The sequence below is a fragment of the Ursus americanus genome, chromosome 22, assembly GCF_024610735.1.
Source record: "Ursus americanus isolate L20-20 chromosome 22, mUrsAme1.1.p, whole genome shotgun sequence".
Lineage (NCBI taxonomy): Eukaryota > Metazoa > Chordata > Mammalia > Carnivora > Ursidae > Ursus > Ursus americanus.
In genome coordinates, this window is record NC_142148.1 from 27,555,535 (window position 1) to 27,582,717 (window position 27,183).

Consider the following 27,183-nt stretch of genomic DNA (forward strand, 5'->3'; position numbering starts at 1 on the left):
TATATGGCATATGGTGTGGTACATGGTGTGTGGTATATGGTATATATGGCATATGTGTTTGGTATGTGGTATATGATATATGGTTAGTGGAAGTATAAACAATCCACCCTTCCATGACTTGCTTGGACCTTAGAGACAAAAGAATCCCCACCTTGTCTGGTACCCACCACAGCCTCTCCCCTCCACATCGGGTTCCCTGGGAAACAGGAGCTGAGATGAATATTAATAAGCAGGTCATTTTCAGGAAGTACGTTAGGATCCAAGAGTGGCTAGGAGGAGAAGGGAGCAGAATTGTTTAGAAGAAGTTGAGCTGCAGTAAAGTCCCAAAGAAGACCTCACGTGATCTCCTGTGGAGCTCTGGTGCCAGGATGTTGCTTCAGAGTTGTCCTGAGCTGGGTTGAGAGGCTGGACCTTTACATCCCATGTTGACTAGCCCCTGGATGTGGCAAGGTCCCGGGCATGACCTTGGGCATGGTGGCTCTCAGTTGAGGCCATCCCAAAGAGGGCTGAGAGCTGAGGGCCATCTCCTCAGGCCTGGTGCATCACAGCCTCCACCGCCTTCTGCAAAGACCCTTCGACCTCAATTCCTCGGGCTCAGCACATGGGTTAACTGCATGCCCACTGAGGTCTTAAAGCTACCCCACCTCATCCAGAGCTCTCTGACCCCACTTGGTCTAACCTGGGCTTTGCTAGTTGGAAACATTCAGGATGAATATCATGGGGGACTGAGAAACAGGTTCTTCTGGGATCTCTGAGCGCCTGGCTCTGGAGTGAGCTCTAGCAGAGGACAGAGGAAGGAGGACAAGGAACCTCAGAGCTGTGAAGTCAGATAAAACTTGGGTATAAAAACACAGAAGTCTCTCCACCGCACATTTCCTTTCCTTGTCCCCCAACAGGGTGCAAGAGGCAGAGATCCATCTGCGGACAAGATGTTGACATATGTTTTAATAGACTTAATTTTTGAAACAGTTTTACATTTAGAGTAAAATTGTGACAATAGTACAGAGTTCCAATATACAGCTGCACACGGTTTCCCCTCTTATTAGCATCTGACAGTAGTGTGGTGTGTCTGTGATAATTAATGAACCAATATTGGTGCATTGTTTTTAACCAAAGTCCATAATATATTTAGATTTTGTCTTAGGTTGGGCCTCTCTAAGAAAGCAGCATACACTGGATGCCTTGAAACAACAGGAACTCACTTCTCACGGTCCTGGAGGCTGGAAGTCTGAGATCAGGGGGTCCGTGTAGTTGGGCTGTGATGAGATCCCTCTTTGCAGTTGCAGACTGCCAACCACTTGTCATCTCACCTGGGGGATGGGGTGAGCTGGCTGGTCCCTTTTCCCGAGGGCGTTGATCCCATTCATGAGGACTCCACCCTCAAGACCTCATTACCTGTCGAAGACCCCACCTCCAAATCCCATCACACTGGATGTTAGATTTCAATACATGAACGTTGGAGAGACACAGATATTCAGTCCAGAAGAGATTTCCTTAGTTTTTACCCCATGTCCCTTTCTGTTCCAGAATTCCCCGCAGGATACCGCATCACATTTTCTCGTCATGTCTCTTTAGGCTCCTCTCAGCTGTGAGAGCTTCTTGGGCTTTCCTTGAGGGTGGCGGCCTGACAGTGTTGAGGAGTGCTGTTCAGGTCTATGGTGGAATGTCCCTCTTTGTAATTTATGGATGCTTTTCTCATAAGCAGAATGGAGGGACGGGTTTGGGGAGGAAGGCCACAGAGGAAAAGTGTCGTTTTCATCACATTGTATCATGGACCACACTGTGGCCGTGGGGTATGACTGCTGGTGCACCCGTGATCACCTAGCTGACCTGATTTGTCAGGCATCCCCTCTGTAGTTACTCCTTTTTCCTCCTTTCCATTCTGTCCTCTTTGGAAGGGAGTCACAACAAGCAGCCTGCCCCTCCTGAGTGGGCACTTAGGCTGCCCCTCCTGAGAGTGACATATCTACATACATCATTTGGGACTTTTCTGCACAGGACATTTTTTTTTTCTCCTCGGCTTATGAATTTATTCAGTTATTTACTTATATCAGTATGGCTCAAAGATATTTATTTTATATGTGGGGTTATAATCAGTCTTAGTCAATTCAGGCAGCTATAACAAAATATCCCAGACTGGGTGGCTCAGAACAAAAGAAAGTTCTTGCTCACAGTCGAGGAGGCTGGAGTCTGAGATCAGGGAGCCACTCTGGTCCCCAGACTGTGGGTATGCAGCCAGAGGAGCAGAGTGAAGGCAAACCGACCACGTCAGCGAAGAAGGTGGTGGGGAAGGAGGGTGAAAACGTCCCGGAGGATGTGACACAGAAATATTCATATTAATATTGTAAGGATTTCACAACATTGAACATGCAAGGGATGGAATGTTGGAAGCTGATCCCAGTTGAGAATGGAGTGAGGTTACTCAGATGCTGGCACTATATGGTCAACTATGCGATTGGAAGAGGCCAAGCACTGTGCAAACTATTCTTGATGAGTCTTTACAAAAAAATAAAACGCTTCCCTTTTCAGTGTTTCTAATATTTGAAATGACAGAACACCAAATAAATAATGGTTCTATTGTTTTTTCACTTCCCTATACATTCATAATGGACAGTTGGAGACTTCCTGTGTTTTGAAAAAGGTTTTTAAAGGTCTCAGAAAAATTGTTTTTCTCCGCTGATTATTGAGATCACTTTGCATGGTTTCAGCTGCACTATCGTTGTTCTGTCCTGCACTGTCGTGCAAAGTGAGCACTGGCTCCACGTGTCATGTCAGCTAATCATAAGTTCTACGGAAACAATTTAAGTAGGTGATGAGCTGTGGGAACACGGAGTGAGAGAGAGGAGCTGATAGTTTATATAGGGTGGTTTATGGAAAGGCTTTGATAACGTGACATGTCAGCAGAGTTTGAAATAGGGAGAGAGTGTCATGCAGACCATAGGGGGAGAAACAGAGGAGAGATACAGTTTGACTTCCATTTCCGTGGAATCACTATGGCTGAAACTGGAGAGCCTGTTAGAGTCAAAGCAATGGTCCAGGAAGGGATGCTGGTGGCTGAGACCAGGGAGCAGCCCTGGGAGTGAGCAGTGTGCAGATTCTGGGTGGAGCTCACTGGGGAGTGGCAGGAGGCTTGCACTCACTCCTCAGAGCTTTGCAGGAATTTTGCAAGCTAGCTGTTAAACACAGTTAGTTTGTAATTGGTCACGATGGAAGTATCGACACCACAGAAGTCCACAAGCACCACAAATCAGGCTTCTTTTCCTCTCTGAGAGTGGACTGTTTCACGTTTACCATCCCAACACTGGGCACAGCATTCTGAAGGCAGAATTGAACGTGGGATATAAAGTAAGAAAATCAAGGCTGGCTCCAGGCTTCTGGACTGCCAGCTTGAGTACATGAGCTGTGGGGTCCGGAAGGATGAAGGTGATGCAAGAGCTAGTGTTCCCATCACAGGGAGGAGGGAATCTTGTCTCTGGGATTGAGGAGTACAGCATGTAGGCAAAGAGGAAGGAGAATCATTTCCCTTCTGCAAACCAGCATGGGATTCATTTGTATTTAAGACCCAATGGAGAATCTCACCAAGGCTGGGGAGGCTGGGGCTTGGCGGGAATAACTCCTGAGAGCATGGACATGAGAGTGTAGTTCATGGCCATGGTCCCCAGGAGATGGATGAGAGATACCTGGGATGTGTAGATGTGACTTGTTTCTAACATTCCAGGCAGATATTCATGTGTTAGTCCCCAGAGCAAGTTCCCATGGCCCCTGCTAAGGACCATGTATGAAGACCCAGCTCTGGGGGCATCAAGGACCCTGAGAAGGAGCAGCAGGAACTGTGGGCAGGTGGGTCTCTGGGGGAAGCAAGGCATTTGGGGTAGAGTTGTGGATGCTTCTAGTTGTTCCTTCTGTTAGGCCGGGTCCCTCAGGGAAGGAAGCAGGCAGCAGAGTCTGAAGGTAGATTGTAGCAGGGGAGGAAGGAAGGTGCTGTGGGACCCATGTTCACAGTTAATTGTCTTCTCATCATTCCAGAAATGTTCCCCATGTGTCTTCTATGTCCTCCATGTTATTTTCTTCCTGGGACACCTGTTGTGAGAGGACCGGCAGCCCTGACATAGGACTCTGCCACCTCAGCCTCCCTCCCTAGATCCTGATGCCCCTTCCCCATTCCCTCTGTCTGTCCCACAGAGGGCCAGGCAGGAGCTGTCCTCAGAACAGCCATCTAGCCCCTGTCAGCATTCTCCTAGATGTGGACTCCTTGTGCCCGAATGAGCCCCAGTGCTCAAATAATTTAGAGATGGTCTCCAATGGTTCCTCTCACCCAGCTGCCTCTCCTTCAGCCCCTCTACCCACTTCCTTCCCAGAAGCCCTAGGACTCTGTGCACATCCCTTGACAGCCTTTGACTCCACCCACTTTCTACAGCCCCCCACATACTTCTTGGGAGTTGGGAACTTCTCAGAGGGATCCCGAGATTCCTGAGGGTGTGGAGATAGGTGTGTCACCTGCTCTTTACTCCAGGTGGGTGTTGACCCTGTGTGACCTGTGGGCTGCCCATCTTCCTGACCTGGCTCCTTCTGGGACTGAACTTTGCGTGCCATCCCTTTCCCACAACTTACAGTCAGGCGCTCACTTCCTGTGGGCATAGGTGACAGAGACAGCGATGAGCAGCAGCAGCTTTGGGCCCAGGGTGAGAGCCACCAGGAGTAGAGTAGACAGCTCTGGGTCTGGAAATGAAGGGATTGGAGGCACCATCAGAGGGGGCACCTAGGTTCTATTCCCAGGGGCCTCGATTTACTCCATCCGAGGTGACTCAAGCTTATTAATGCTCTGGAGGTCATCAATATCCTCCCCTGTGATCAGGCTCAAGGCAGAATTTGGGGTAAGAAGTTCATCTCACTCACCCCTTTCTTACTGCCAGGTGTCCTTTTGAGGGAAGAGGTGGGGCGAATGAGCACTCAATAATGTGTAGGTTTGGTTACTGAAGGTCCTCATATCCAATGGGACAGGTCGTATATCCTCTTTCTGATGAGGGAAGAGGCTCAGAGTTTACAGAGGATCAAAAGATGAGGTGGTTCAGACCCAGAGAAATCCCTCAGTGCTGTCCTGAAGGATGACTCTGAGACCTTGTCTCTGGACCAGGACAATTCCAAACTCTCAGGGTCGTAGGAATGAATGTCAGCCTGTCCATGAGTGGTGTGAAGACAGATGTCCTGGTGAATGAGGTGCAAGACTGCCTTGCTTAGCTCCACGCACAGGCCCAAAGACTCTATGAGATTCTCAGATCCTCAGGGGAGCCTCAGGTTGTCCTGATTTCAGGAGACCTGGTTGCTCGACAACACCCTGGGGAGTCAAGGAAGTGGGGTCTAATGCTTGGAAGGGGCTGCACATACCATCCAGCCCACCTGGACCCCACTGCCTATATCAGCTGACATCTTTCTGTTGGGCATAGAGGTTGTATCTGGAAGCACAGCTTCAGAATTTTTGCCTTTTCACAATGACTCATTTTTATTTTTATATTTATGTAAAGAAATTGAAATAGTTTTTGACATATATGGAATAATTTTAAAGTAAGGAGCAGAGAGCTCACCATATTTGCCCCTGGCGTATTAGAGGATGGTAAGTCTCTGCTGGGTGGCCCTCTGGACTTTTTCTCAGTTGAAAGAGCTGTATTGCCCATGTTTGCACCTACTTCTAGAAGGCAGCCTGCAGCAGAGGGCTGGAGGAAGTGGGGGATACAGAGGCTTATCCCCTCTGCTGCATTTAATACACTCAAAAGAGCATCCAGCGTGCCAGCTCTCTGTCTGAGGCTGAGTCTTGCTGTGCTGCATTGTTTTTAATATCTTTAAAATACCTTTGCCAGTCCTGCCTCCTTCCCTTTCTCACAAACATGGACTGACAGCACTCCACAGTGAGCTTTCTCTCTTCTCATATCATCTTAGAGTCTGCTTCCCAGGTCAGCTGACACGTAGAGTTTGTCTGGGAGGGATCTGGATTGCCAGCTGTAATGGGCACAGTTGGACATGGGTTTCTATCAGCAGGCTGGGCAAGAAGTCCCTAGCCCTGAGGAAAGGTAGAGCAGGGTGGGCGCCAGTTTGCTCTGCTACTGTCATTGCTGAAACCTCACTGTGGTGACCTGGGCTGGTGTAAGCAGAGGAGGGGACTACCCTGACATTTTGGTAATGAGTTGATCATTATAAGAACTACAGGTTGGGTGGCTATTGATGGGCATCAGTCCTTCACAGAAAGACAATACAGTGTGAAGACCAATTGATCACACATGAAAAGCTCTTTGTGAATGTCAGAGGACTTCCAGGCAACATTGTAGACTGTTACCTCCTAGAGCGAAGGGCAGAAAAAGCCTGAGGACATATTTGTGTCCAATATAATCATCAGAGCATCAGCTCTACAGAGAGGTTTGAATTCTTAGCTACAGGGCATCTTTTCTGCCAAAATAGGGTTGTGATGGGAAATATGGGAGATAGATACTGAGGTGTGGGATTGGGACACTGGAGCCAAGGCATTCAAAGCCCACAGGTGCTAGTTGGTTGGTGAGGACAAGGCAACAGCTTAGCTACTCATCTCCAAAAACGGCCTCTCAACCCAAAGGAAAAAAACAATAAAAATACAGCATATTCTATGGAACACTGGCTCTCAGTAGTCCTTGAAGAGCAATGCCCAAACTGCAAAGTCTCTGGGAGACAAAAGAGAAAAATCATGAAATTCAAATGCACAATTTTCTATGTCATTGCCCTCCCACCTTCGTCCGCCACAGGAAAGGGTAGGAGAAACAGACAAGGGCAGGTAGCCAAGGAGCCTGAGAACTATTTGGAAATCTCACCAGCAATATTAAATCCAGCTTAAATTAGAAAATATTGGAAATGTGTCCTGTGGTCAGGACACAGATCATAGGAAGGGATTTCAAAGTATGCCTGACCTAAGAGGGTTGACCCAGAACCCCCAGGTCTGTGAATATGGTATCTTACACTTCAAGAGCAACTGCATGGTAATTAGCTAGGGTCTTGAGCAGGTCATTATCTTGGACTATGGGAATTGGAGCCAACTTAATCATAGAGACCCTTACAAGTGAGGGAGGGAGCAGGAGAGTGGGAGCAAAAGGTGTGATGACTGCAGCAGAGGTCAGTGCATGCAGGGGCCTTGGCAGAGGAGTGGGGTTCCTTCTAGGAATTGGAACAGCAAGGACACAGACTCTCCACCAGAGCCCCCAGAAGGAACGTTGTCCTGCCACCCTATTTTAGACTTTCGGCCTCTAGAAATTGGAGATAATGAATGTGTGTTGTTTTAAGCTATTAAGTGTGTGCTAATTATTACAGCAGCAATAAAAACCTCATACAGGGAGGCATGGACATTTTGAAAGGACAGATGTGAATAAAAGGGTCAGGCACAATTTAAAATGCATAACTTCAGGGGAAAATGTAAAAAAAGAAGGAAGAGGTGCTGTTTCAAAATTGGTGAAGAGAAGAAGGAAAAATGGGGGAGGCAAACTTCGGGTCCTGAAAGAAGAACCAGGAAGATCAGAGGACTCTGAACCTCTTTCCCACTGTCCAACCAATCAACCAGCCCCAAGCCTCAGTAACATACCGAGTTATGCTATACTGAGAGAAGGGAGGTCCATTAAGCTAGAAGTATTGTGAAATACCTCAATACCATAAACATGAACAAAAAGATGTACATTATTAAACCACACCCATTGGACCCAGGATGGCAGTGGCTGGAGTCTTGGGATGTCCAGGGCAGGTGGCATCCTGGTACAGCAGTTATCACATAGACATCTTACTCTTGGCTCCAGCCTTCCAACCCAGACAACCCTAATACCCATTTTCAGCCTTAAGGCACTAGCAAGCTTACTAGTACAGGCACACTGGAAGCACCAGAAGTAATAGCCATAGTTTGAGTCCTAGTGCAAGACCAAAGACTAAAAACCAAACCCTAGGTGATCCAGATGAGATGGTGTGGACTCATCTCTCTCTGCTCTCCTAATTCAGTATGACCCTGATCCCTGGAAATCACATAAGGTCCAAGCATAGGAGGACTCTGAAACATGGAAGAGGAAGCCAGGTGGGCTAGGTGCTTGTGAACTGGAGGAAGAACACAGCACCAGGAAGCCTGACTCCATACTCCTGTGTTCCCAGGCACAGATGGAGGCCCAGGTGTGTCATTCAAACAGAGAAAAATCTAGTATCAATAATCTTAGTTCTCATTTCAAAAAATGTGGAGGAGCAAAATAAACAGAAATCAAGCAGAAGGGGGGAAAAAGAGGAGAAAAGGCAATAAAATAGAAAAAAGAAACCGGAGAAAATTGCCAAAACAAAAGTGGATTCTTTGAAAAGATGGATAAAATTGAAATAATTTTAGTATTTCTGACAACAAACACTATGAGAAATGACACATTTCCATTATGAAGAACGAAACGGGATATCACTACAGACCCTACAGACATCAAGGATAACAAGGTAATAGTATGAGCAGCTCTATGGGCAGAAATTTGACAACTTAGAGAAAATGGACCAAATTCCTCAAAAGCACAGCTTGCCATGAGCATCCAATATGAAATGAAGAATTTGAGTAGCCCCAGCTATTCAGATTCTTTTCAAATCAACAAAAGAATTGTGGAGGCCCAGGTGTTTCACAGGAAAATTCTTTCAAGCATTTACAGATTAATTAAAATGAAGTTAGGTGCACAAAATAAAGTTATAGTAGAAGTTTTGGGAAATCTGAATATATATTCCATTTTAGATGATATGAGGGAATTATTGTTAATTTTATGAAGTGTGTAATTATATTGGTTTTGTAGAAAAATCAATGTCATTAATCACATGACCACAGAATTATGGACTCCATTTGCAACTGGATGTGCATCCATGACTAAGTCGTTAGTGGACACATTGATGCAACTTCTGCATACTTCTAGTTTTAAGAGATATTTGCTGGGAGGATGATGAAAAGATCTACAAGGGATAAAGACCACACCCAGGTGAGAAAGAACAAGAAGAGGGGTTGGCTGGTCTGGCATGGTGACGTAATCACTGTCAGGTGAAGAAGCCAGAGACAGGACCCTAACAACAAGATTATCTCCCTCCTTTTCTTTCTTTCTTTCCCTTTCTTTCTTTCTTTCTTTCTTTCTTGCTTGCTTGCTTGCTTCTTTCTCTCTCTAATGCATATTTATGTGAAAAGATCTATAAATATAAATACCGAATCTTACCATGATCATGTTGGAGTGTAGGTTTTGGGAGAAGGGAAATTAGAAACTTCTAGAAATTAGAAAATTCTAGTTTATATCTTTAGACTTCTGGATTATTCTGTTATAAGCGTGAATTACTACTTTCCACATAAAAAAAAGAAAAGATAAAATTTAAATGCCAGATCATGTGGCACAAGCCTCACCAGAGTTTCCACCTGTGCACTGGTCTTTTTGGTGGGCAGAGGTCTCCAGTATATGGCTTTTGGTGACCACCCGCTGGCCATCATGCTTCACCTTGCAGGTGAGCACCATCTCCTCTGTGTGGGCAGATAAATTCACCAGGAGCCAGCTCATCCAGTTAAAGGTCCCATCCTTGTTCTCCATGATGCTTGAGGCTGTTTCTGTTCGGGACATGTTTCCATTCTCCAACCACATCAGCTGCAGGTGCTGGGGGTAGAACTTCTTTGCGTGGCAAGTGACCTTCACCTGGTCTTCTGCAGTGCATTGCTGGGAAACCACCAAGGTGGGCGGAACTGAAACAGCACAGAGCAGAAGCCCTAACTTTATGGAACAGACAGATCACAGTGGAGGGGCTCGAGAACCTAGCTCCCACCACACAGCAAGGGAATCACCCAAAACAGTGCTAGGTATGCAGCTGGTGCACAAACACTGAGGGTAGTCTTTGCATATGAATGAAATCCCTAAGCACAGTGCCCAGCACACAGTAGGTGCTCAAGGACTGGTAGCTCCTATTAGGCTAAGAATGAGTGAAATCAAGGTACTCAGTCCATGGCATGCATTCGGAATAGAATAACTGTAGCAAAATAAATGACATCACCAAGCACATGGTGGCTTGGATTACAGCAGGTGCTCAATAATTGGAATTACTATGGTAAAGTAAATGAACCACCCAGCACAGTGCTGGCACACGGTAGGTGTTCACCCTGCAGCTGCCATGAAAACAGTAGGGGATGACGGTGCATCTAGGTGTGGGGTGACTGGGAGGGTCTGTCAGATGTCAACCCCGGGCAGTGGAAGGCCTGGGGCAGAGTGGGGGAGGGGCAGGCCCGGAGACTTGGGGGCCAGACCTGGGCTTGAGCTGGGGTGAGGGACATCTACCTCGGAGGACCGCAGACAAGTTGGCAGTCCCACGGAGAGGAGGGCCCCCCTGCAGGGTCACGTGGGTCACCTCGCAGATGACCTGGGAGCGAACGTCCCCTGGGGCCAGCGCCAGCCTGGTCGTGCTGGAGATGTTGTAGGAAGTGCCTTTTCCCTCTGCGTCCACGGTGGTCTGGGAGGCTGCGAGCTCATTCCCGTTTTTGAACCATCTCAGGGTGATGTTTCTGGGGGAGAAGCCGTGGGACTCGCAGGTGAAGCTCACTGTCTGCTCAGGCGAGGCCCTGGCCGCGGGGCCCGACACCACGGGGGGAGAGGGTTTGGCTACAAGAGGAGCATTTGTGATCAGTAAGCATGACTGTGGTCATCAACAGTAAGGATACGTGTGTGACACTGTGGAGAAACCTCGGCCTTTCTGATAGTGTGGGGAGGGCGGTGTCATCTCCTCATCGCACAGAAGAGGACCCCAGGTTCCAGAGCTGAACTCTGAGTCGGGGACAGGGCCCAGGGGCAGTTCCAGACCTGAGTTCAAGGTCCCCCTTCTCTTCTCTGCCAGGTGACTTCCCACCAATCGGAACACAGGAATGACATTTCTGATGGGTGTGACTCTTGGCATCAACCATCCTAGCCGCCTCCCTGCCAACCTCACCGAGGTCAGAGAGCGTGTGCAGCAGTCCGTGCAGGGGAAGCAGGGGCTGAGCGGGACCCCCATGGAAGCCAGAACGAGGCTGGCCAGCCCACAGGGGGCGTGGCCGTGGCACAGTGTGGCTCCTCCTGTGTGAAATGGGCATGTCTCCTTCCTGGGGTCACAGTGAGGGGTGAGTGAGGGAATACAAGCAGTTCTGCTTGGCATTTATCACTGAAAATGCACATGGAAAGGAGGGGATAACTCAGAATGTGGTTGACAGTAACCTCAGTCTCATTATAATGTTAAGATCTCCCTCTGAATATTCATCCAAAGCCCTCATAAATGGAGCTTGCTTGCCCCTGTTTGGGATCACGCTTTGGAAATTATTCCCCGAGATCTCTTTATCTGTACAAATAAAGACAACGTTGTGAGGGAACTCCCCCTGGGTAGTCTCTGTCTACACCTCGCCAAGGAGCCGACCTCCTCTGGTCCAGTTACAAAGGGGCTGTTCCTCACCCCTCATTGTATCCTAGAGGGACTTTTGTGGCCTCCAGCTGTTTCATCCACAACACAGCAACGGTCCCACTTTCTCCAGCCCGACAGTGACCACCGCCCTCCTTCTCCCTCAGAGATTCTCCACTGCAAGCAGTTAGGGGGAGGAGTCCCTCTGGTTGCCCAGACCTGCTGGCCCTGTAGCAACAGAGGGAAGATGCGGGGTCCCAACAGCTGAGTCTAGAATATGAACTCTGGTTCACGGAGCCGAGACACAATCCAGGAAGTGCCTCCCCAGCATCCTCAGTCTGCAGAGCCAGGAATGGGGTGCCCCGTGTTGCTGGGCTTGCGGGGGCCCCTCTGCTCTGTCCAGGTCATTGCCCCAGGCTGCTCAGTGAAGGAGAACATTGCACAGAAGGGAAAGACTCTTGATGCTCTTATGTGTGCAGCCATGTTCTCCAGGAGCAGGCTCAACACTTCATGAGATGACTGTGTATCTGTCAGATCTGGGGGTGCAAAACAGCACCACCTTCTCTCATAACTTTTTAAAATGCTTACTGCTGAAAAAGAGAACAATACAAGATTTTCAAGGAGAAAGTCAGCACTTTCTCCATTTTGACCAGCGCAGTGAGTATGCAGGGAGCGGGGCTGTAAGTCCAGAGGCTTGGGGTCATCTTGGCTCCTCTGCCTGCTTAGGTCAGGTCCCCTGAGCCTCAGTGTCCTCATCTGTAAAAGGGCAGCGGCGGCTCCTCCTTGCTACCTCTGGTAAGAGGAGCGCCTGCCACAATGAAGACGCAGGGTCTGGCCTGCTCCCTGCCCCGGCCCCTCCGTCTCTGTCCATTCCCATCCAGGGCATCACCTGGGTAGGCAGCTTGGGGAAGAGGAAGGAGCGGTCTCCTAGGAGGCCACGTACCAGCTGTGGCTCCAGGCAAGGGAAGCACCACGGGAACTTCTGTAATATCTGCACAATCAGGATAAAGCCACCTTCATGCCTATGTCCAGGCGCTGTGGGGAGACTCAGTCGCTATTACATGAGTCAGGCCTGAATTGCATGAAGCTTTTCTGGATGGACCCACAACAAATGCCCAACTTCTGGCATCTTCTCCTGCCTGGGTTGTCAGAGTAAACAGTGAGCCTATGCCTCTTCCCACTGTGATTTTTCTGAAGCTGAAAGAAAGAAAGACCTTGTCCCACCTCCCTGCCCTAAGTGTATTCCTACATGGCAAGGGAAGGGGATGTCAGCTTCACGAGAGAGGAGACTTTGCCTGTTTTGTTCCCTGCTGCTCCACAGCATCTGAAACAAAGCCTGCATACAGCAGGTGCTCAGTAAGTGCTGAGTCAAGAGAGGACTGGCCACATGGAAGACAGTGTTCTCAGGAGGCAAGGGTGAGGTCTGGCCTTAAGACTGGGAAAGCCACTCAGACTTCAGTCTCTCATCCCTGGACCAGAGGGCTGGTCAGGACTGGAAAAGGCAAGAGCAATGGAGTCTGCAGACAGGAGTTCTAGATTTTCCCACCGTTTTACAGCCATGGAGCCTTGAGCAAATAGCATGACCTCTCCAAGCCTCAACTTCCCTGATCTGTGGAAGGGGCTGAAGTCAGGGACACCCACCACCACAACACCTGATTCCAAGCTGTCAGACAATGGAGGGCATTCTTATTGACCGATTGTCACAACCAAGGGACAGCAGAGGCCCACATCATACTCACCACTCACAGTGACCTGGGTGCCTGGTCCAGACCTAATCTCTACATCAGGGAACCCTTTCTGGAACTTCACACAGTAGTAGGTTCCCGTGTCGGCTGGGGTGATGTTACTGATGCGGATGGAAAAGTCTGTGTTGTTTCTCCTTCTGGCGTCTGAAATATTTGTTACTCGGGGGAAGTGGCCTCCTCTGAAACTGAAGATTAACTCCCGGGCTGGCCCTGCTCCCCGGAACCACACAACCGGCCCAATGGGGAGCATGGAGGTCAGGGTGCAGTGCAGAGTGGCTGTCTGTCCGGTTGCGACAGACACTGACTTGTCAGGCTGGACCACCTGCAGCTCCTGCTCGCCTGCCGCACCTGGAGGGAAACAGCGGCATTTATTGCTCCTGACATGATCCTGTACGTCCCCTCAAGTGTTTATCCACAACAGCTCATTGACGGAGAGCGCACCGTGAGCAGGCCTGGAGCTCAGCACGTCGCATGTATGCGCCATGCAGCCCTCCCCACGAGCCTGTAACGTGAGACCCCATCACCAATGAGGAAACCGAGACACAGAGAGACTCCGTGATGTGTCACACAGCAGGTGTGAGTGCCTCAGCCTCTTTGAAGTGTCGTGTTTCACCCAGTGTTTCTGGTTGTCCACTTTCTGGCCTCATGTTGCACTCTCTAGACCCTTGCATTCAGGGGGACCCTGAGACTTCTTTAGACCACTGTGTGTGAGCTGAAGGGAGGACGTGTTTTCTGGGCTGTGCATTTAATTTCAAGAACCTCTGTGGGTCAATTCCTTCTTCCACACGCATGTGCACGTGCTGGGTCTGCTGATCAGTCTGGACACGTGAGTGATGGTGATGACGGAGCTAACGGAGCTTCCGACACATGAAAAGGTAGTTGAAATGAGAAGTAAAACATTGTTTCAAATCTCTAGGATTCTTTTCCCCCCATATTGCAATCACATTGTATCAGTTTCTAAATGCTGCTGTAACAAATCTTTTAAAATGTAGTGCCTGAAAACTGCATAAATGTACTATTTTATAATTCTGGATCAGGAGTCCAAAGTTGCTGTCACTGTGCTAAGACTAAGGGTCAGCCAAGCTGCATTTCTTCTGGAGGTCTGTTCCTTGCCTTTCCAAATTCTAGAAACTACTGACATTCCTTTTCTCATGGTTTGCATCTTTGTATCACTCCAAATTCTCACCTCTATTGTCACTTATTCTTTTCTTTTTTTATTAATATTTTTAATTATATTATGTTAGATGTTAGATGTGCCATACAGTACATCCCTAGTTTTTGATGTAAAGTTCCAGGATTCATTACTTGCGTATAACACCCAGTGCTCCATGCAATACGTGCCCTCCTTACTACCCATCACCAGCCTATCCCATTCCCCCACCCCCCTCCCCTCTGAAGCCCGCAGTTTGTTTCCCAGAGTCCATAGTCTCTCATGGTTCATTCCCCCTTCTGTTTACCCCCCTTTCTTCTTCCCTTTCTTCTCCTACCGATCTTCCTACTTCTTATGTTCCATAAATGAGTGAAACCATATGATAATTGTCTTTCTCTGCTTGACTTATTTTGCTTAGCATTATCTCCTCCAGTCCCGTCCATGTTGCAACAAACTTTGACTTTCTTGCTCCTTCTTATAAGGATTCTTGTGACTATATTGAGACCACTTTGATAATCTAGGATAATCTCCTCAGATCAAGAGACTTAAGTTAACCATTTTCACAAAATGTCTTTTGCTATATAAAAGAAAACTGTTCACAGGTTCTGGGTATTAGGATATGGACCCCTTTGGGGGGGGCATTGTTCTGTCGACCACATGTCTCCCTGGACTGTTACAGAAACCAGTCGCTGTAAAACAAACAAACAAACAAACAAATAAACAAACAAACAAACCCTTTGTATGGGCCATCGTCACAGAGGCTGATTGAGCAGGCAACTTACTGGAATCTGGAAGAAGAAATATTGAAGAAGTGAACTAGTGAAGGAGCTTGTGAAATTAAACTAGAAATCAATAACAGAAGAAGAAATCGAATGTTCTCAAATATATTGATATAAAACAACACACTCTTAAAAAATCAAAAGGGCCAAGAAAGAATCACAGGGGAAATTAGAGAACACCTTGACATGAATGAAAATGGAAACACAACATGCCCAGATCTACAACCTGGAGTGAAAGCAGTGCTAGAGTTAAATTTATAGCTGTAATGCCTACATTAAAGAAAGGTCACAAATGTATTAATAACTATACACATTAAGAAATCAGAAAAAGAAGAGAAAAATAAACCCCAATCTCAAAGCTAGCAGAATGAAGGAAATAAAAAGGACTAGTATAGAGTTAAATAAAATGTTAATAAACAATGAATCACGGAACACTACATCAAAAACTAATGATGTACTGTATGGTGACTAACATAACATAATAATTAAAAAAATAAAAGAAAATGTTAATAGAAAAACAAGGGAGAAAATAAAAAAGCCCAAGAGTAGTTCTTCAAAAACAACAGCAACAACAGCAATATAGTTGACAAAACTTTAGCTAAACTGACTAACAGAAAAAAAAGAGAGAGAGAGACTTGATTAAAATCCGAAATAAGAGAAAGATATTACTAACCATTTTATAGCAATAAAGGGGATTCTAAAAGTGTACCTCAAACAATTACACACCAATAAATTGAATAACCTAGATTAAATGGACAAATTTCTAGACACACACAATTTACCAAGACTGAATCAGGAAGACATAGAAAATCTGAATAGAATATCACTAGTAAGGTAATTGAATCAATAATCAGAAATTTCCCAACAAAGGAAAGTCCAGGACCATGTAGCTTCACTGGTGAATTCTTAAAACTTTTTTTTTTCCTAAAGATTTCATTTATTTGTTTTAGAGAGAGAGAGACCGAGACAGAGAGAGAGAGGGAGGGAGAGAGAGTGGGGGGGAAAGCAGAGGAAGAGGGACAAGCCAACTCTGCGCTGAGCATGGAGCCTGACTTGGGGTTCTATCCCACAACCCTAAGATCAGCCAAAATCAAGAGTCGGATGCCAACTGAGCCACCCAGGTACTATCTTTCCAAACTTTTTTTTTTTTTTTTTTTTTTTTACGATTTATTTGACAGAGAGACAGCAAAAGAGCACAAGCTGGGGGAGCAGGAGAGGGAGAGGGAGAAGCAGGCTCCCCACTGAGCAGGGAGCCCAATGTGGGGCTTGATCCCAGGACCCTGGGATCATGATCTGAGCTGAAGGCAGACACTTAACGACTGAGCCACCCAGGCGCCCCTCCTTCCAAACTTTCAAAGAAAAACTAACACTAATCCTCTTCAAACAATTCCAAAAAATTAAAGAGTACGGAAGACTCCTGAGTCATTTTGAGTCATTCTGAGACTCATCCTAGGGCAGCATTATTCTGATACCAAAGCCAACAAAGACACTACAAGAAAGCTACACACCAGTATCTTGTCTGAATACTGATGCAACAATGCTCAACAAAACATCAGCCAAGCAAACTCCACAGCGTATTAAAAGAATTATACACAACGACCAAGGGGATTTCTTCCTGGAATGCAAGAATGATTCACCATATGAAAATCAGGCAGTGTAATAGGCCACATTTATAGAATGAAGAAAAAAATTACCAAGATCATCTAATTTGATGTAGAAAAGTCACTTGACAAAAGTCAATGTTTTTCATGATAAAAACAATCATTAAACTAGGAATAGATGGAAACTTACACAAAATGAGAAAGTCATATACGAAAAACCTATAGCTAACATCATCCTTGATGATGAAAGTTTGAGAGTTTTTTCTCTAAGATCAGGAATAAGGCAAGGAAGTCCACTTCCACCACTTCTATTCACCGCAATACTGGAAATTCTAGAAAATGCAATTAGTCAAGAAACAATACATAAATAGCACTCACATTGCAAAGGAATAAGTAAAACTACCTCTCTTTGCACATGACATGATTTCATGGGTAGCAATCCTAAAGATTTCATACATAAACGTAAACTGTTGGAGTTAGTTATAAATTCAGTTAATTTATGTTCTACAAATTCAACAGTCAAAATCAGGTGCATTTCTTTTCTTTTTTTTTTTTTAAAGATTTTATTTATTTATTTGACATTTATTTATTTATTTAACCGCTGTGCCACCCAGGCGCCCAAAAAATCAGGTGCATTTCTACACAGTTGTGATGAATAGCTCAAAAAGGAAATTCAGCAAAGAATTCCACTTACACTAACATAAAAAAGTATAAAATACATAGGAGTAAATTTTCCATGGAAATGAAAGACTTGTACGCTGGAAAGTGCAAAACATTGCTGAAAGAAATGAAAGAAGACATAAATAAATGGGAAAACATCCCCCATTCATGGATTGGAAGATTTCATATTGTTGAGTTGTCAATACTACCTAAAGTGATCTAGAAATTCAATGCAAGCACTTCCAAAATCCCCAGGGCATTTTTTTTTTTTTAAGAAATAGAAAAGCCGGGGCGTCGGGTGACTCAGTCATTAAGCGTTTGCCTTCGGCTCAGGGCATGATCCTGGCGCTCTGAGATCGAGCCCCGCATCAGGCTCCTCTGCTGGGAGCCTGCTTCTTCCTCTCCCACTCCCCCCACTTGTGTTCCCTGTCTTGCTGGCTGTCTCTCTCTGTCAAATAAATAAATAAAATCTTAAAAAAAAAAAAAGAAATAGAAAAGCCCATTTAAAAATTCATATGCAAACCCCAAATCACCAAATAATCTTGGAAAGAACATAGTTGGAGAGTTCACACTTCTTGATTTGAAAACCTACTACCAAGTATAATACTTAGAGTACTGTGGTACTGACAATAGAACAGAGATATAGAGCAAGAGAATAGAGAGCCTAGCAATAAAGCCTCACATATAAGGTCAAAGGATTTTCAACAAAAGTGCTAACACCTTTCAATGGGGGGGAAGAACAGTCTTTTCAACATAAGATGCTGGGAAAACCGGATATCTACATGCAAAGAATGAAGTTGAACTCTCACTCTATATAGAAAAATGAACTCAGATTGGATGAAGGGACCTAAATGTCAAAGTCAAACTATAAAATTCTGAGAAAAAAAAAAACTGTAGGCAAAGCTCATGATATTGGATTGGGCAATGATTTCTTGGACGTCACACCGAGAGCACACATAACAAAATAAAAAAAATATAGAAATTGGACTTCATCAAAATTAAAGACTTCTGTGCAGCAGAGGGCAATACCAAAAGTGAAAAGACAACTCATAGAATGGGAGAAAATATTTGCAAAGCATATCTCTCAGAAAGGATTATTAACAGCATATATAAAGAACTCCTACAATTCAACAAGAAAATAACAAAAAGCTGGGTTAAAAAATGGACCAAGGACTAGAATAGACATTTGTCCAAAGAAAATATTCAAATAGTGAGAAAAGTACATGAAAAGATGTTGAACATCAGTAGTTATTAGAAAAATGAAAATCAGGGGCGCCTGGGTGGCACAGCGGTTAAGCGTCTGCCTTCAGCTCAGGGCGTGATCCCAGCGTTATGGGATCGAGCCCCACATCAGGCTCCTCCGCTATGAGCGTGCTTCTTCCTCTCCCACTCCCCCTGCTTGTGTTCCCTCTCTCGCTGGCTGTCTCTATCTCTGTCGAATAAATAAATAAAATCTTTAAAAAAAAGAAAAAAATGAAAATCAAAATCACAACGAGATACCCCTTCATCCCTTAGAATGGCTTTTATCAAAAACAAAACAAAACGAAACGAAATACAATACAAAAAAATCAGAAAATAAGTGTTGAGTAAGTTGTGGATAAATTGAAGTTCTTGGACATTGTTGGTAAGAATATAAAATGATGCAGCCACTGTGGAAACAGTGGTATTTTCTTTAAAGTTTAATTATGTATAATTTGCCATATGACTCAACAATTCTATTCTTAGGTAAATACCCCTCAAATTGGAGGAAGGTACTGAGATAATTGTACATCAGTGTTCATAGCAGCATTATTCATGATAACCGAAAGGTAACAGAAAAAAAAATCATTTCTATCAATAGATGAATGGATAAACAAATGTTGTATGTATGATATATGCAATGGAATATTATTCAGCCTTAATAAGCCATGACAATCTGATATGTTCTATAATGTGAATGAAACTAAAAAAAAAATCCTAAGCGAAATAATCCAGATACAAAAGGGCGGATATGTGATTTCACTTACATGAAGTAGCTAGAAGAGACAAATTCACAGATAGAACAAAGTAGAATAGGGAGCCTGGCTGGCTCGGTTGGTTAAGCATCTGCCTTCCACTCAGGTCATGATCCCAGGGTCCTGGGATTGAGCCCCACGTTGGGCTCTCTGCTCAGGGGGGAAACTGCTTATCCCTCTCCCTTTGCCTGTCCCCCCTGCTCATGCTCTTTCTCTCTCAAATAAAGAAATAAAATCTTAAAAAAAAAACTGGAATAGAGATTACCAGTGGCCATGGGGGAAGAAGGAATGGGGAATTCTTATTTAATGGGTGCAGAGTGTCTGCTTAGGATGTCAAAAACGTCCCTGAAATGTACGGTGGTGTTGGTTTCACAACATTGTGAATGTACTTAAGGCCACTGTATTGTATCCTTAGAAATGATTGATTTTATGTTACGTATATTTTAGCACAGTAAGAATTATGTACTCAAAGAAGGTAATGGCCCCATGTAGAGCCTTTGATTGGACTAAATGGATCGAGGGAAAAGAGAAAATGTATTGTTCCAGGGGCTGGGAGATTTGAGAAACCTGTCCTTGAATGGGAAGATAGAACCACGGGAGTAACCAAGTAAGGGTACCAGGAGGCTCCAGACTTGTGTTCTGAAAAGAATTGTGGGTGGTTCTATGTCTGGACATGAGTTATGCATTGAAGGGACACGAGTTACCTTCAGGATATCATTTAACCACAGGTGCAAGACTTTGCAGTTGGATTTCCCTGCCTCAGTGACTAGCCAGTCCCTGGAGACACCGAGAAATACAGAATCATTCCTTCTTACTTGAAGTGTCCTACAAACCAGGCAGGGATATAAATCAGAGGAGCAGACTGCTGGTGCAGCACACATGGGCTCAGGGTTCTTTTCTATTTCTCTTAGCTGCCTCTTGGGGAGAAAATCTGTGGTTCATTCTTGCAGTGTGTGAGCTGGGAAAACCCATGCACATAGCAGTATTTGCAACAAAACATGCCTCTTAAGGAGGGCACGTGCTGTTACGGGCAGGGCTTGTGTGTGCCAAGAACATCAGGAACTTCGGTGTGTGTCTGGAGAAGATTGGGGTTGGGAAGCTGAACTGCTAAGACAATAATGGGAAGAAATAGGAATGCATCTTGGAGGGAGACATGGAGGGAATATGGGATGGAAGAGGGAACAGGGATTAGAGGGTCAAGAGGAGCCAGGGGGGGAAAAAAAAAAGAGGAGCCAGGGAAAGATGAAAACTCTGCCATGTGTGTATCTGTAATTCTCATAGTTCATCTCTGGCCCAGGCCTTGCCGCTAAACTCCAATTTTTGTGTACAACCAGCCACTCAACATTTTTCGTAAATAGAAATCTCTCAAAACAAAACAAAATAAAACAAAACCTCTCACAGTTAACATGTCTCAAACTGAACTCCCCAGTTTCCCATACATCCTTGTACATCTCTTATTCTCCCAGATGCTCTGGTCCCAAGCCCTTAGAGCCTTTTAAAAAAAATTGTATATGTTATGTTAGTCACCATACAGTACATCATGAGTTTTTGATGTAGAGTTCCATGATTCATTATGGCTTATAACACCCAGTGCTCCATGCAATACGTGCCCTCCTTAATACCCACCACCGGGCTACCCCATCCCCCCACCTGCCTCCCCTCTGAAACCCTCAGATTGTTTCCCCGGAGTCCGGAGTCCGAGTCTGTAGTCTGTCATGGAGCCTTTCTTTCCCACCCCAATCCTATGCATTGGGAAATCCTGTTGGCTCCCCTCTGCATGCACCCACAATCTGACCTCTTTCCCCTTTCTCTCCTGGCTGCTATCTTGGTTAAAAGTGCTTTTCGCTGTTTGCATGAAGGCAGTGAGCTCTTGAGGCTCCGGTTGCTTCTGTTTATGCCCTGTGGTCGTCTATTCTCAACCAAACGCTAGAATAATTTAAAATTCATGTCACATCATGTGACTTCTGTCTTCAAAACCTTGCAAGGGCAACCATTTCACTCAGAGTAAAAGCCCAAATCCTTGGGGGCACCTGGGTGGCTCAGTCGGTTAAGCATCTGCCTTCAGCTCAGGTCATGATCTCAGGGTCCTGGGATCAAGTCCCATGTCAGTCTCCCTGCTCAGTGGGGAGTCTGCTTCTCCCTCTGCCCCTCCCCCTCCCCCTCCCACTTGTCCTCTCTCTTGTTGTCTCAAACAAATAAAATCTATTTTTTTAGAAAAGTCCAAATACTAGAACAGAGCAGGAGAATTCTGCTCTCATGCTGTTCCCATGCTGTTCAAGAAGGCTCTTCCCCCAGAAAATCACATGGCTCACTCTCCCACTTTCTTACAGTCTTTGCTCAAATCTCCATTTCCAGGGATGCCTTCCCTGAAGGTTTAAATGCGTCCTACCCTGGAAGTTCTCTCATCGTCGTATCTGGCTGTGCTGTCATGTTTTTTTCTTAACACTCATCCCTTTCTGTGTTCTATGTTATGTTCTGATTTATTATGCCCACTGTTTCCTGTCCTTTCCTCCACTCTGATATAACTTCCCTAAGGGCAACTACTTTGTCTCATCTATACAGAGGTAGGCATGTCCGGGTGTGTGTGGGACGTGGCGAGTGTTGAAGGAATTGGCAAGTTACTACTTATGAGATTTCCCGAGGTATGGAGGGGTCAGCTGGTACTAGATACTGGGATCAGGGTATACAAGTGTGGATGGAATTATAGATGCAGATCGTACAGGCAGGAGTCGCCACATCTTTGATCCCCTTCTGCCCTCCCCATCCCGACCCAGCATGGAGGGGGATCTCCAGGGTAGTAATGCACAAAGCTCTACTCATTTTACCAAGAGAGAAGTTGGCTTGTCTTAAGAGCGTGGTGGGGGGTGAGCAATAAGTTTAGAGAATTAAAAAAGAGGGTGAGTAGCTGAGAGACAGGGAATCAGATATCTGTTCAGTGTGCATCTCGGGTAGACGGGACCTGATGTGAAGAGAACAATATGAAAATCATTTTCAATGATCGCGTGTGTGCATGCCTGGGGTGTGTACCCTTCCTCACGCCCACTCATATGCATACACACACACACACACACAAGTGCATTCACAAGTCTATATAAAGTGTGGCTTGGCATGCTAGTATACAAATAGTTTTGAGGATTAAATGAAATTATAATACATGTTAAAGTTCAGTAAAAAATTTGGCACATGGGAACCATCATTAACAAGAGTTTGGGAGTACAGCCAGCACAAGTGGAGTCCTGGCGACCTCGGAGTGTGATTAGTGATGGCTCTTCTTCTGTTTGCCTCTCTGTGTTTTCTGATGTTTCTGCAATTAGCCTCCACGGAGGAGCCAAGCAGCATAACAGGGTTAACAGGGTGAACTGTGGAGCTGAGTGGCCTGGACATGAATCCCAGCTGCTCCATTGACTTAGGTAAGTGACTCTAGGCTGGGTGCACTCTCTGCCTCAGTTTCCCCATCTGCAATCAGGAGTCCAGTCATAGCTAATAGGCGGGTGTTGTGAGGATTAGATTAATTAATTCGCATAAAGTTGTCGTTGTTACTAATCGGAACATTGTCTGTTTGGACACCCCTGGTAACCAGCTGCAGGTGACGGATTCATAGAGGAAATGCTCAGATCCCTGATTTCATGCTCTCAGATGAGACCCTGTCCTTGGCCTTCTGTGGCAAGTCTGGGTAGCACACCTGTGTTTATGTCCAGGGGCAGGGAGAGGGTGAGGAGGCAGGGAATGGGGAGTCCCCCCCAAGGCAATGCTCACCTGTGAGTCCCAACAGCAGAGCCAGCAGCAGGTAAGGATGAGGGCGGGGTCCGGAGGCAGCAGCCGACATTGTGGAGGCCTGAGGACCCTGCTCTGTGCAGATGTGTGTGCTGGGGAGATGGGCGTCTGTTCTGTGGGGGAGGAACAGCCCGCCCCTCCTGTGATAGAAGAGGAAGCGTCTATGATGCAGTGACATGGCTGTGAGGCAGTAATCTGCTTCAGGATTGTGAAACAGAAGTCAGGCAGAGAAGGCCTCATGGCGGGGAGGGTCTCTTCCTAGGTTTCAGAGAGTGGACATACCCAGCAGGAATGATGCTTCCTGCCCACTGGGGGCCTCTGCTCTCTGCTCTGGGTCCCTTCCCCCATCTGGAGGTTCATGGTGATTCTCCACTTGGAAGGCCCAGGCCAAGAAGGATGTGCAGTTGGGGGCTGTGTCCCAAACTCCTGAGCCCAGGATACTCGGGGGTGGCTGGCTTGTGGCCTCATTCTGCACCAGCCTCCACCAAGAGCTACTCAGCTGGAAGAAAGAACAGGTACGCCAGGGCCTGCAAAACCTTGGGACTGAATGAGGTCTGCTCCAGAAATGACTCCCTTTTCTAACCCTTTATTGATGGAAAGGGTAAAACTTTGCCCCAATGCACAGTGCAGCGTGGACCTCAGAAGTAGTATGTGTCTGGGGTGCCTGGCTGGCTCAGTCAGTGGATTGTGCGACTCTTTAGATCAGGGTTGTGGGTTCAAGCCCCAAATTCAGTGTAGAGATTACTTAAAAAAGAAATAAAATCTTAAAAAAAAGAAGTTGTTTATGTGCTTGTCTCCAACAAAAAGCATCATTTCCTCCATTCTTTCAGGAGAGGAAGTGGGTTCTATGTCCCCAAAATCACACTCCCAGACATTCATCTGAGTGTAATGAAGGCTACAGCCTCACAAAAACCTGGGTGTGAATGTGTAAATGAGCTCTCTTTGCTGTGCCAACACCCTGGAAGCACCCAAAATGCCCAGTGATAGGTGAATGGTTGAACAAATTGTGGTGCATTCGTACCGGGAAATACTACTCAGTAAGGAAAAGGAGTAACTTACCTACATGTGCACAGCTTGTCAGTTTCCAAAGGCCTTATGTGGAGTGAACAAAATCAATCTCAGAATGTGTCATACCGCGTGACTCCACTTGCACAACATTCTCGAAGTTGTAGAGAACAGATCGGCATGGGCCAGCGGTTTGGGTGCGGGGCCGGCTGTCGCTACAAGAGGCGAGCACAAGGGAAGCTCTGCGGCCGTGATACTGTTCTGTACCCTGAGTATGGTGGTGGTTACCCAAACTACACGCCAGCAGATGGACGCAAACAAAAGCTGGGAATGTTACAGATTGAGCTAGAAAACACAATGTCCTTGTCATTGTAATGTGGACACTGACTATGACATTAGTTAAAATGAAAATATTAAGGTGGTGGGGTAGAAGTGTGCACACGTAGTGTGGGGTCTGGAGTGACAGAGCGTTGTATCCCCACCATCCGGAAGGAGAAGTCAGTGAATAATGCCTATGGACGTGTTCAAGAAGTGATAGTATAAGATGCTAGATGAGATCTGGCTGGAACATTTAGAGGATGCAGTTAAAAATCAATTAAGTGTGGCAAATGGTTGCCTCTGGGAGGTGGAAAATAGTGGGAGGTCGGGAGACTCCAGTTTTCATATACAGAAGGTATAGAACTCTTTGCCCATTGAAGCTGGTGCATGTGTAGCTTTAATGTGGGTAAAAACTAACGTAGGTGAGTCGATTGATGTTGTAAGAGTTACGCAGAAGAGAATGTCCATGCGATGAGCACTAGTCCGAGTGGGATAAGCTTGCTGGAGTAAGAGTGATGTTCAAAACTCAATTACATTCATATACAGCAGTCCCAAACCCACGGCAAACAGTAATAATAGTATTTAAAGATTCCATAAACTAGAAAGTATGAAAGATAGCTCTCAGTAGGGATGTATGAGACTATCATGGGACCCAAAAGCCCTGTGAACTGGTGAGCTGAAAGTCATCAAAGAAAACCCAAGGGACGCCTGGGTGGCTCCGTTGGTTAAGTGTCTGCCTTCGGCTCAGGTCATGATCCTGGGGTCTGGGGATCGAGTCCTGCATTGGGCTCCCTGCTCAGCGGGGAGCCTGCTTCTCCCTCTACCTTCTGTTCTCTCTCTCTCTCTGACAAATAAATAAAATCTAAAAAAAAAAAAAAAAAAGAAAAAGAAAGAAAGAAAACCTAAAACATCTCATATCTGTGAGTGTCAAAACTCATATCGGAAAGATGTCCATTCACCCACATGAATATATAACCAATGCAGTCAAATTATAATTGTAAAAGGGTTTTTAATGAAAGTTGACAAAGTGATTCTAAAATGCATCTGGGCCAAGGAGAGCCATAGCAGTTTTGAGCAACAGGTCCGAGGTGGGAAGTTTAGCCCAAAAGAGGTATCGAAACTTATTATAAAGCTGTTCTAATTAAGACAGAGCAGTTTAAAAAAACAAATACATTTTGCATCAGCAAAACTCTCGTTGCTGCTGGTATATGTTCTTCAATGGAGTTCTGGTAAAATCTTCTATGCACATAAAAAATATGATTCTCATATGTGGAATTTAAGAACTAAAACAGATGAACATAGGGAAAGGGAAGAAAAAATAAAATAGGATGAAAACAGAGAGGGAGACTCTAAACTATAGGAAACAAACTGAGGGTTGCTGGAGGGGAGGTGGGTGGGGGGATGGGGTAACTGGGTGATGGGCATTAAGGAAGGCCCTTGATATAATCAGCATCGGGTGTTATATGCAACTGATGAATCACTAAATCCTGCCTCTGAAACTAATAATACAGTATATGTTAATAAAAAATAAAAAATTAATAATAATAAAAAATAAAAAGTCTCTATGAACCAAAGAATATAAAGATTTTATTTTGTTTTTTTCCTATGGTCTCTTCTAGAAGCTTTACAGCTTAAGGTCCTAAATTTAGGTCTGTGATCCATCTGATCATACAATTTTTTTTGATATTTTGGTGTAAAATGTTCAATAATATTGCTATAAGCTAACATTATTTTAAGACAATATTCAACTTCGTGTATGTTATAAGGAAACAGTCAAGATTCTTCTTCTCGTTTTGGTTCTGCTTCTTCTTCTTCTTCTTTTACATATGAGTATGTAATTGTTTCAACACCATTTGTTGAGAATCCGATCCTTTCCACATTGAATTACTCTGGGAACTTTTTCACAAATCACTTGGCCAAATACATATTATGTATGGGTCTATTTCTTTTTTTTTTTTTTCATGCTTTAAAATAAAAAAAAATTTATTATTAAAGTTGACATACGGTGCTATATTAGTTTTACGTCCACAACATAGTAATTTAAAAATTATATGCATTCTGCAGTACTCAGACCACAGTAGGTGTAATCACCCTTTGTCACCATACAACGTGATTCCAATTCTGTTGACTGTAGTCCCCTGTGCTGTACTCTCATCCCCGTGACTTACAGGATAGGGTAGTTTTGACAGACAAGTAGCTACGTGGCAATAAGACCCCATAAAAAGAATCACACATTAATGGAGTGGTTTGCTATATGGCAAAGGCGGCTGTCCAGATCAGTGGGAACTTGATAATTCTTCCCAATGGGAGAAAAAATATAAGATCCCTACCATTTATAACACACACACACACACACACACACACACACACACACACACACACAGAGCTCAGAAAAATAAAGCTAGGTCAAAGGTATATGGAAAGAGCAAAACTTCATGAAAAATTAAAGGCTTTTTTTTTTTCATATTACAAAAGCTCCCAAATGATACTACACTCCTGCTCTGTGGACCATGGCAGAGGAGCTAGAAGGAGTCTACCACGTGTGCCCAAGGAAACAGAGAAAAGTGCTCATTGCAAAGCTGTATTACCCAAACAGCAGATAGAGCTTTCCTACCATCCTGAGAAAAATACTTAAGTTGTAGGATATGCTTATAATGGAAAGCTGTAGAACTGTGGAAAACTGATAAAATTGAACTATGTATATCAGCATGAGCAAATACCATGCACTGTGTTGAGCATACAAAATAAAAGTTCCAG

The 27,183-nt window shown here is 45.2% G+C and overlaps 1 protein-coding gene across 1 annotated transcript; it reads right to left on the reverse strand.

Annotated features, from left to right (window-relative positions):
* Positions 1-4,621: 4,621 nt before the first annotated feature.
* On the reverse strand, positions 4,622-23,202 carry LOC123800829 (signal-regulatory protein beta-1-like). The gene is made up of 5 exons (XM_087853709.1): positions 23,086-23,202; positions 13,140-13,493; positions 10,314-10,634; positions 9,398-9,727; positions 4,622-4,713 (listed from the first exon to the last, which is right to left on the reverse strand). Exons 1-5 carry the CDS (start codon positions 23,153-23,155, stop codon positions 4,622-4,624), a joined length of 1,167 nt encoding a protein of 388 aa, XP_087709835.1. The 5' UTR covers positions 23,156-23,202.
* Positions 23,203-27,183: the final 3,981 nt, after the last annotated feature.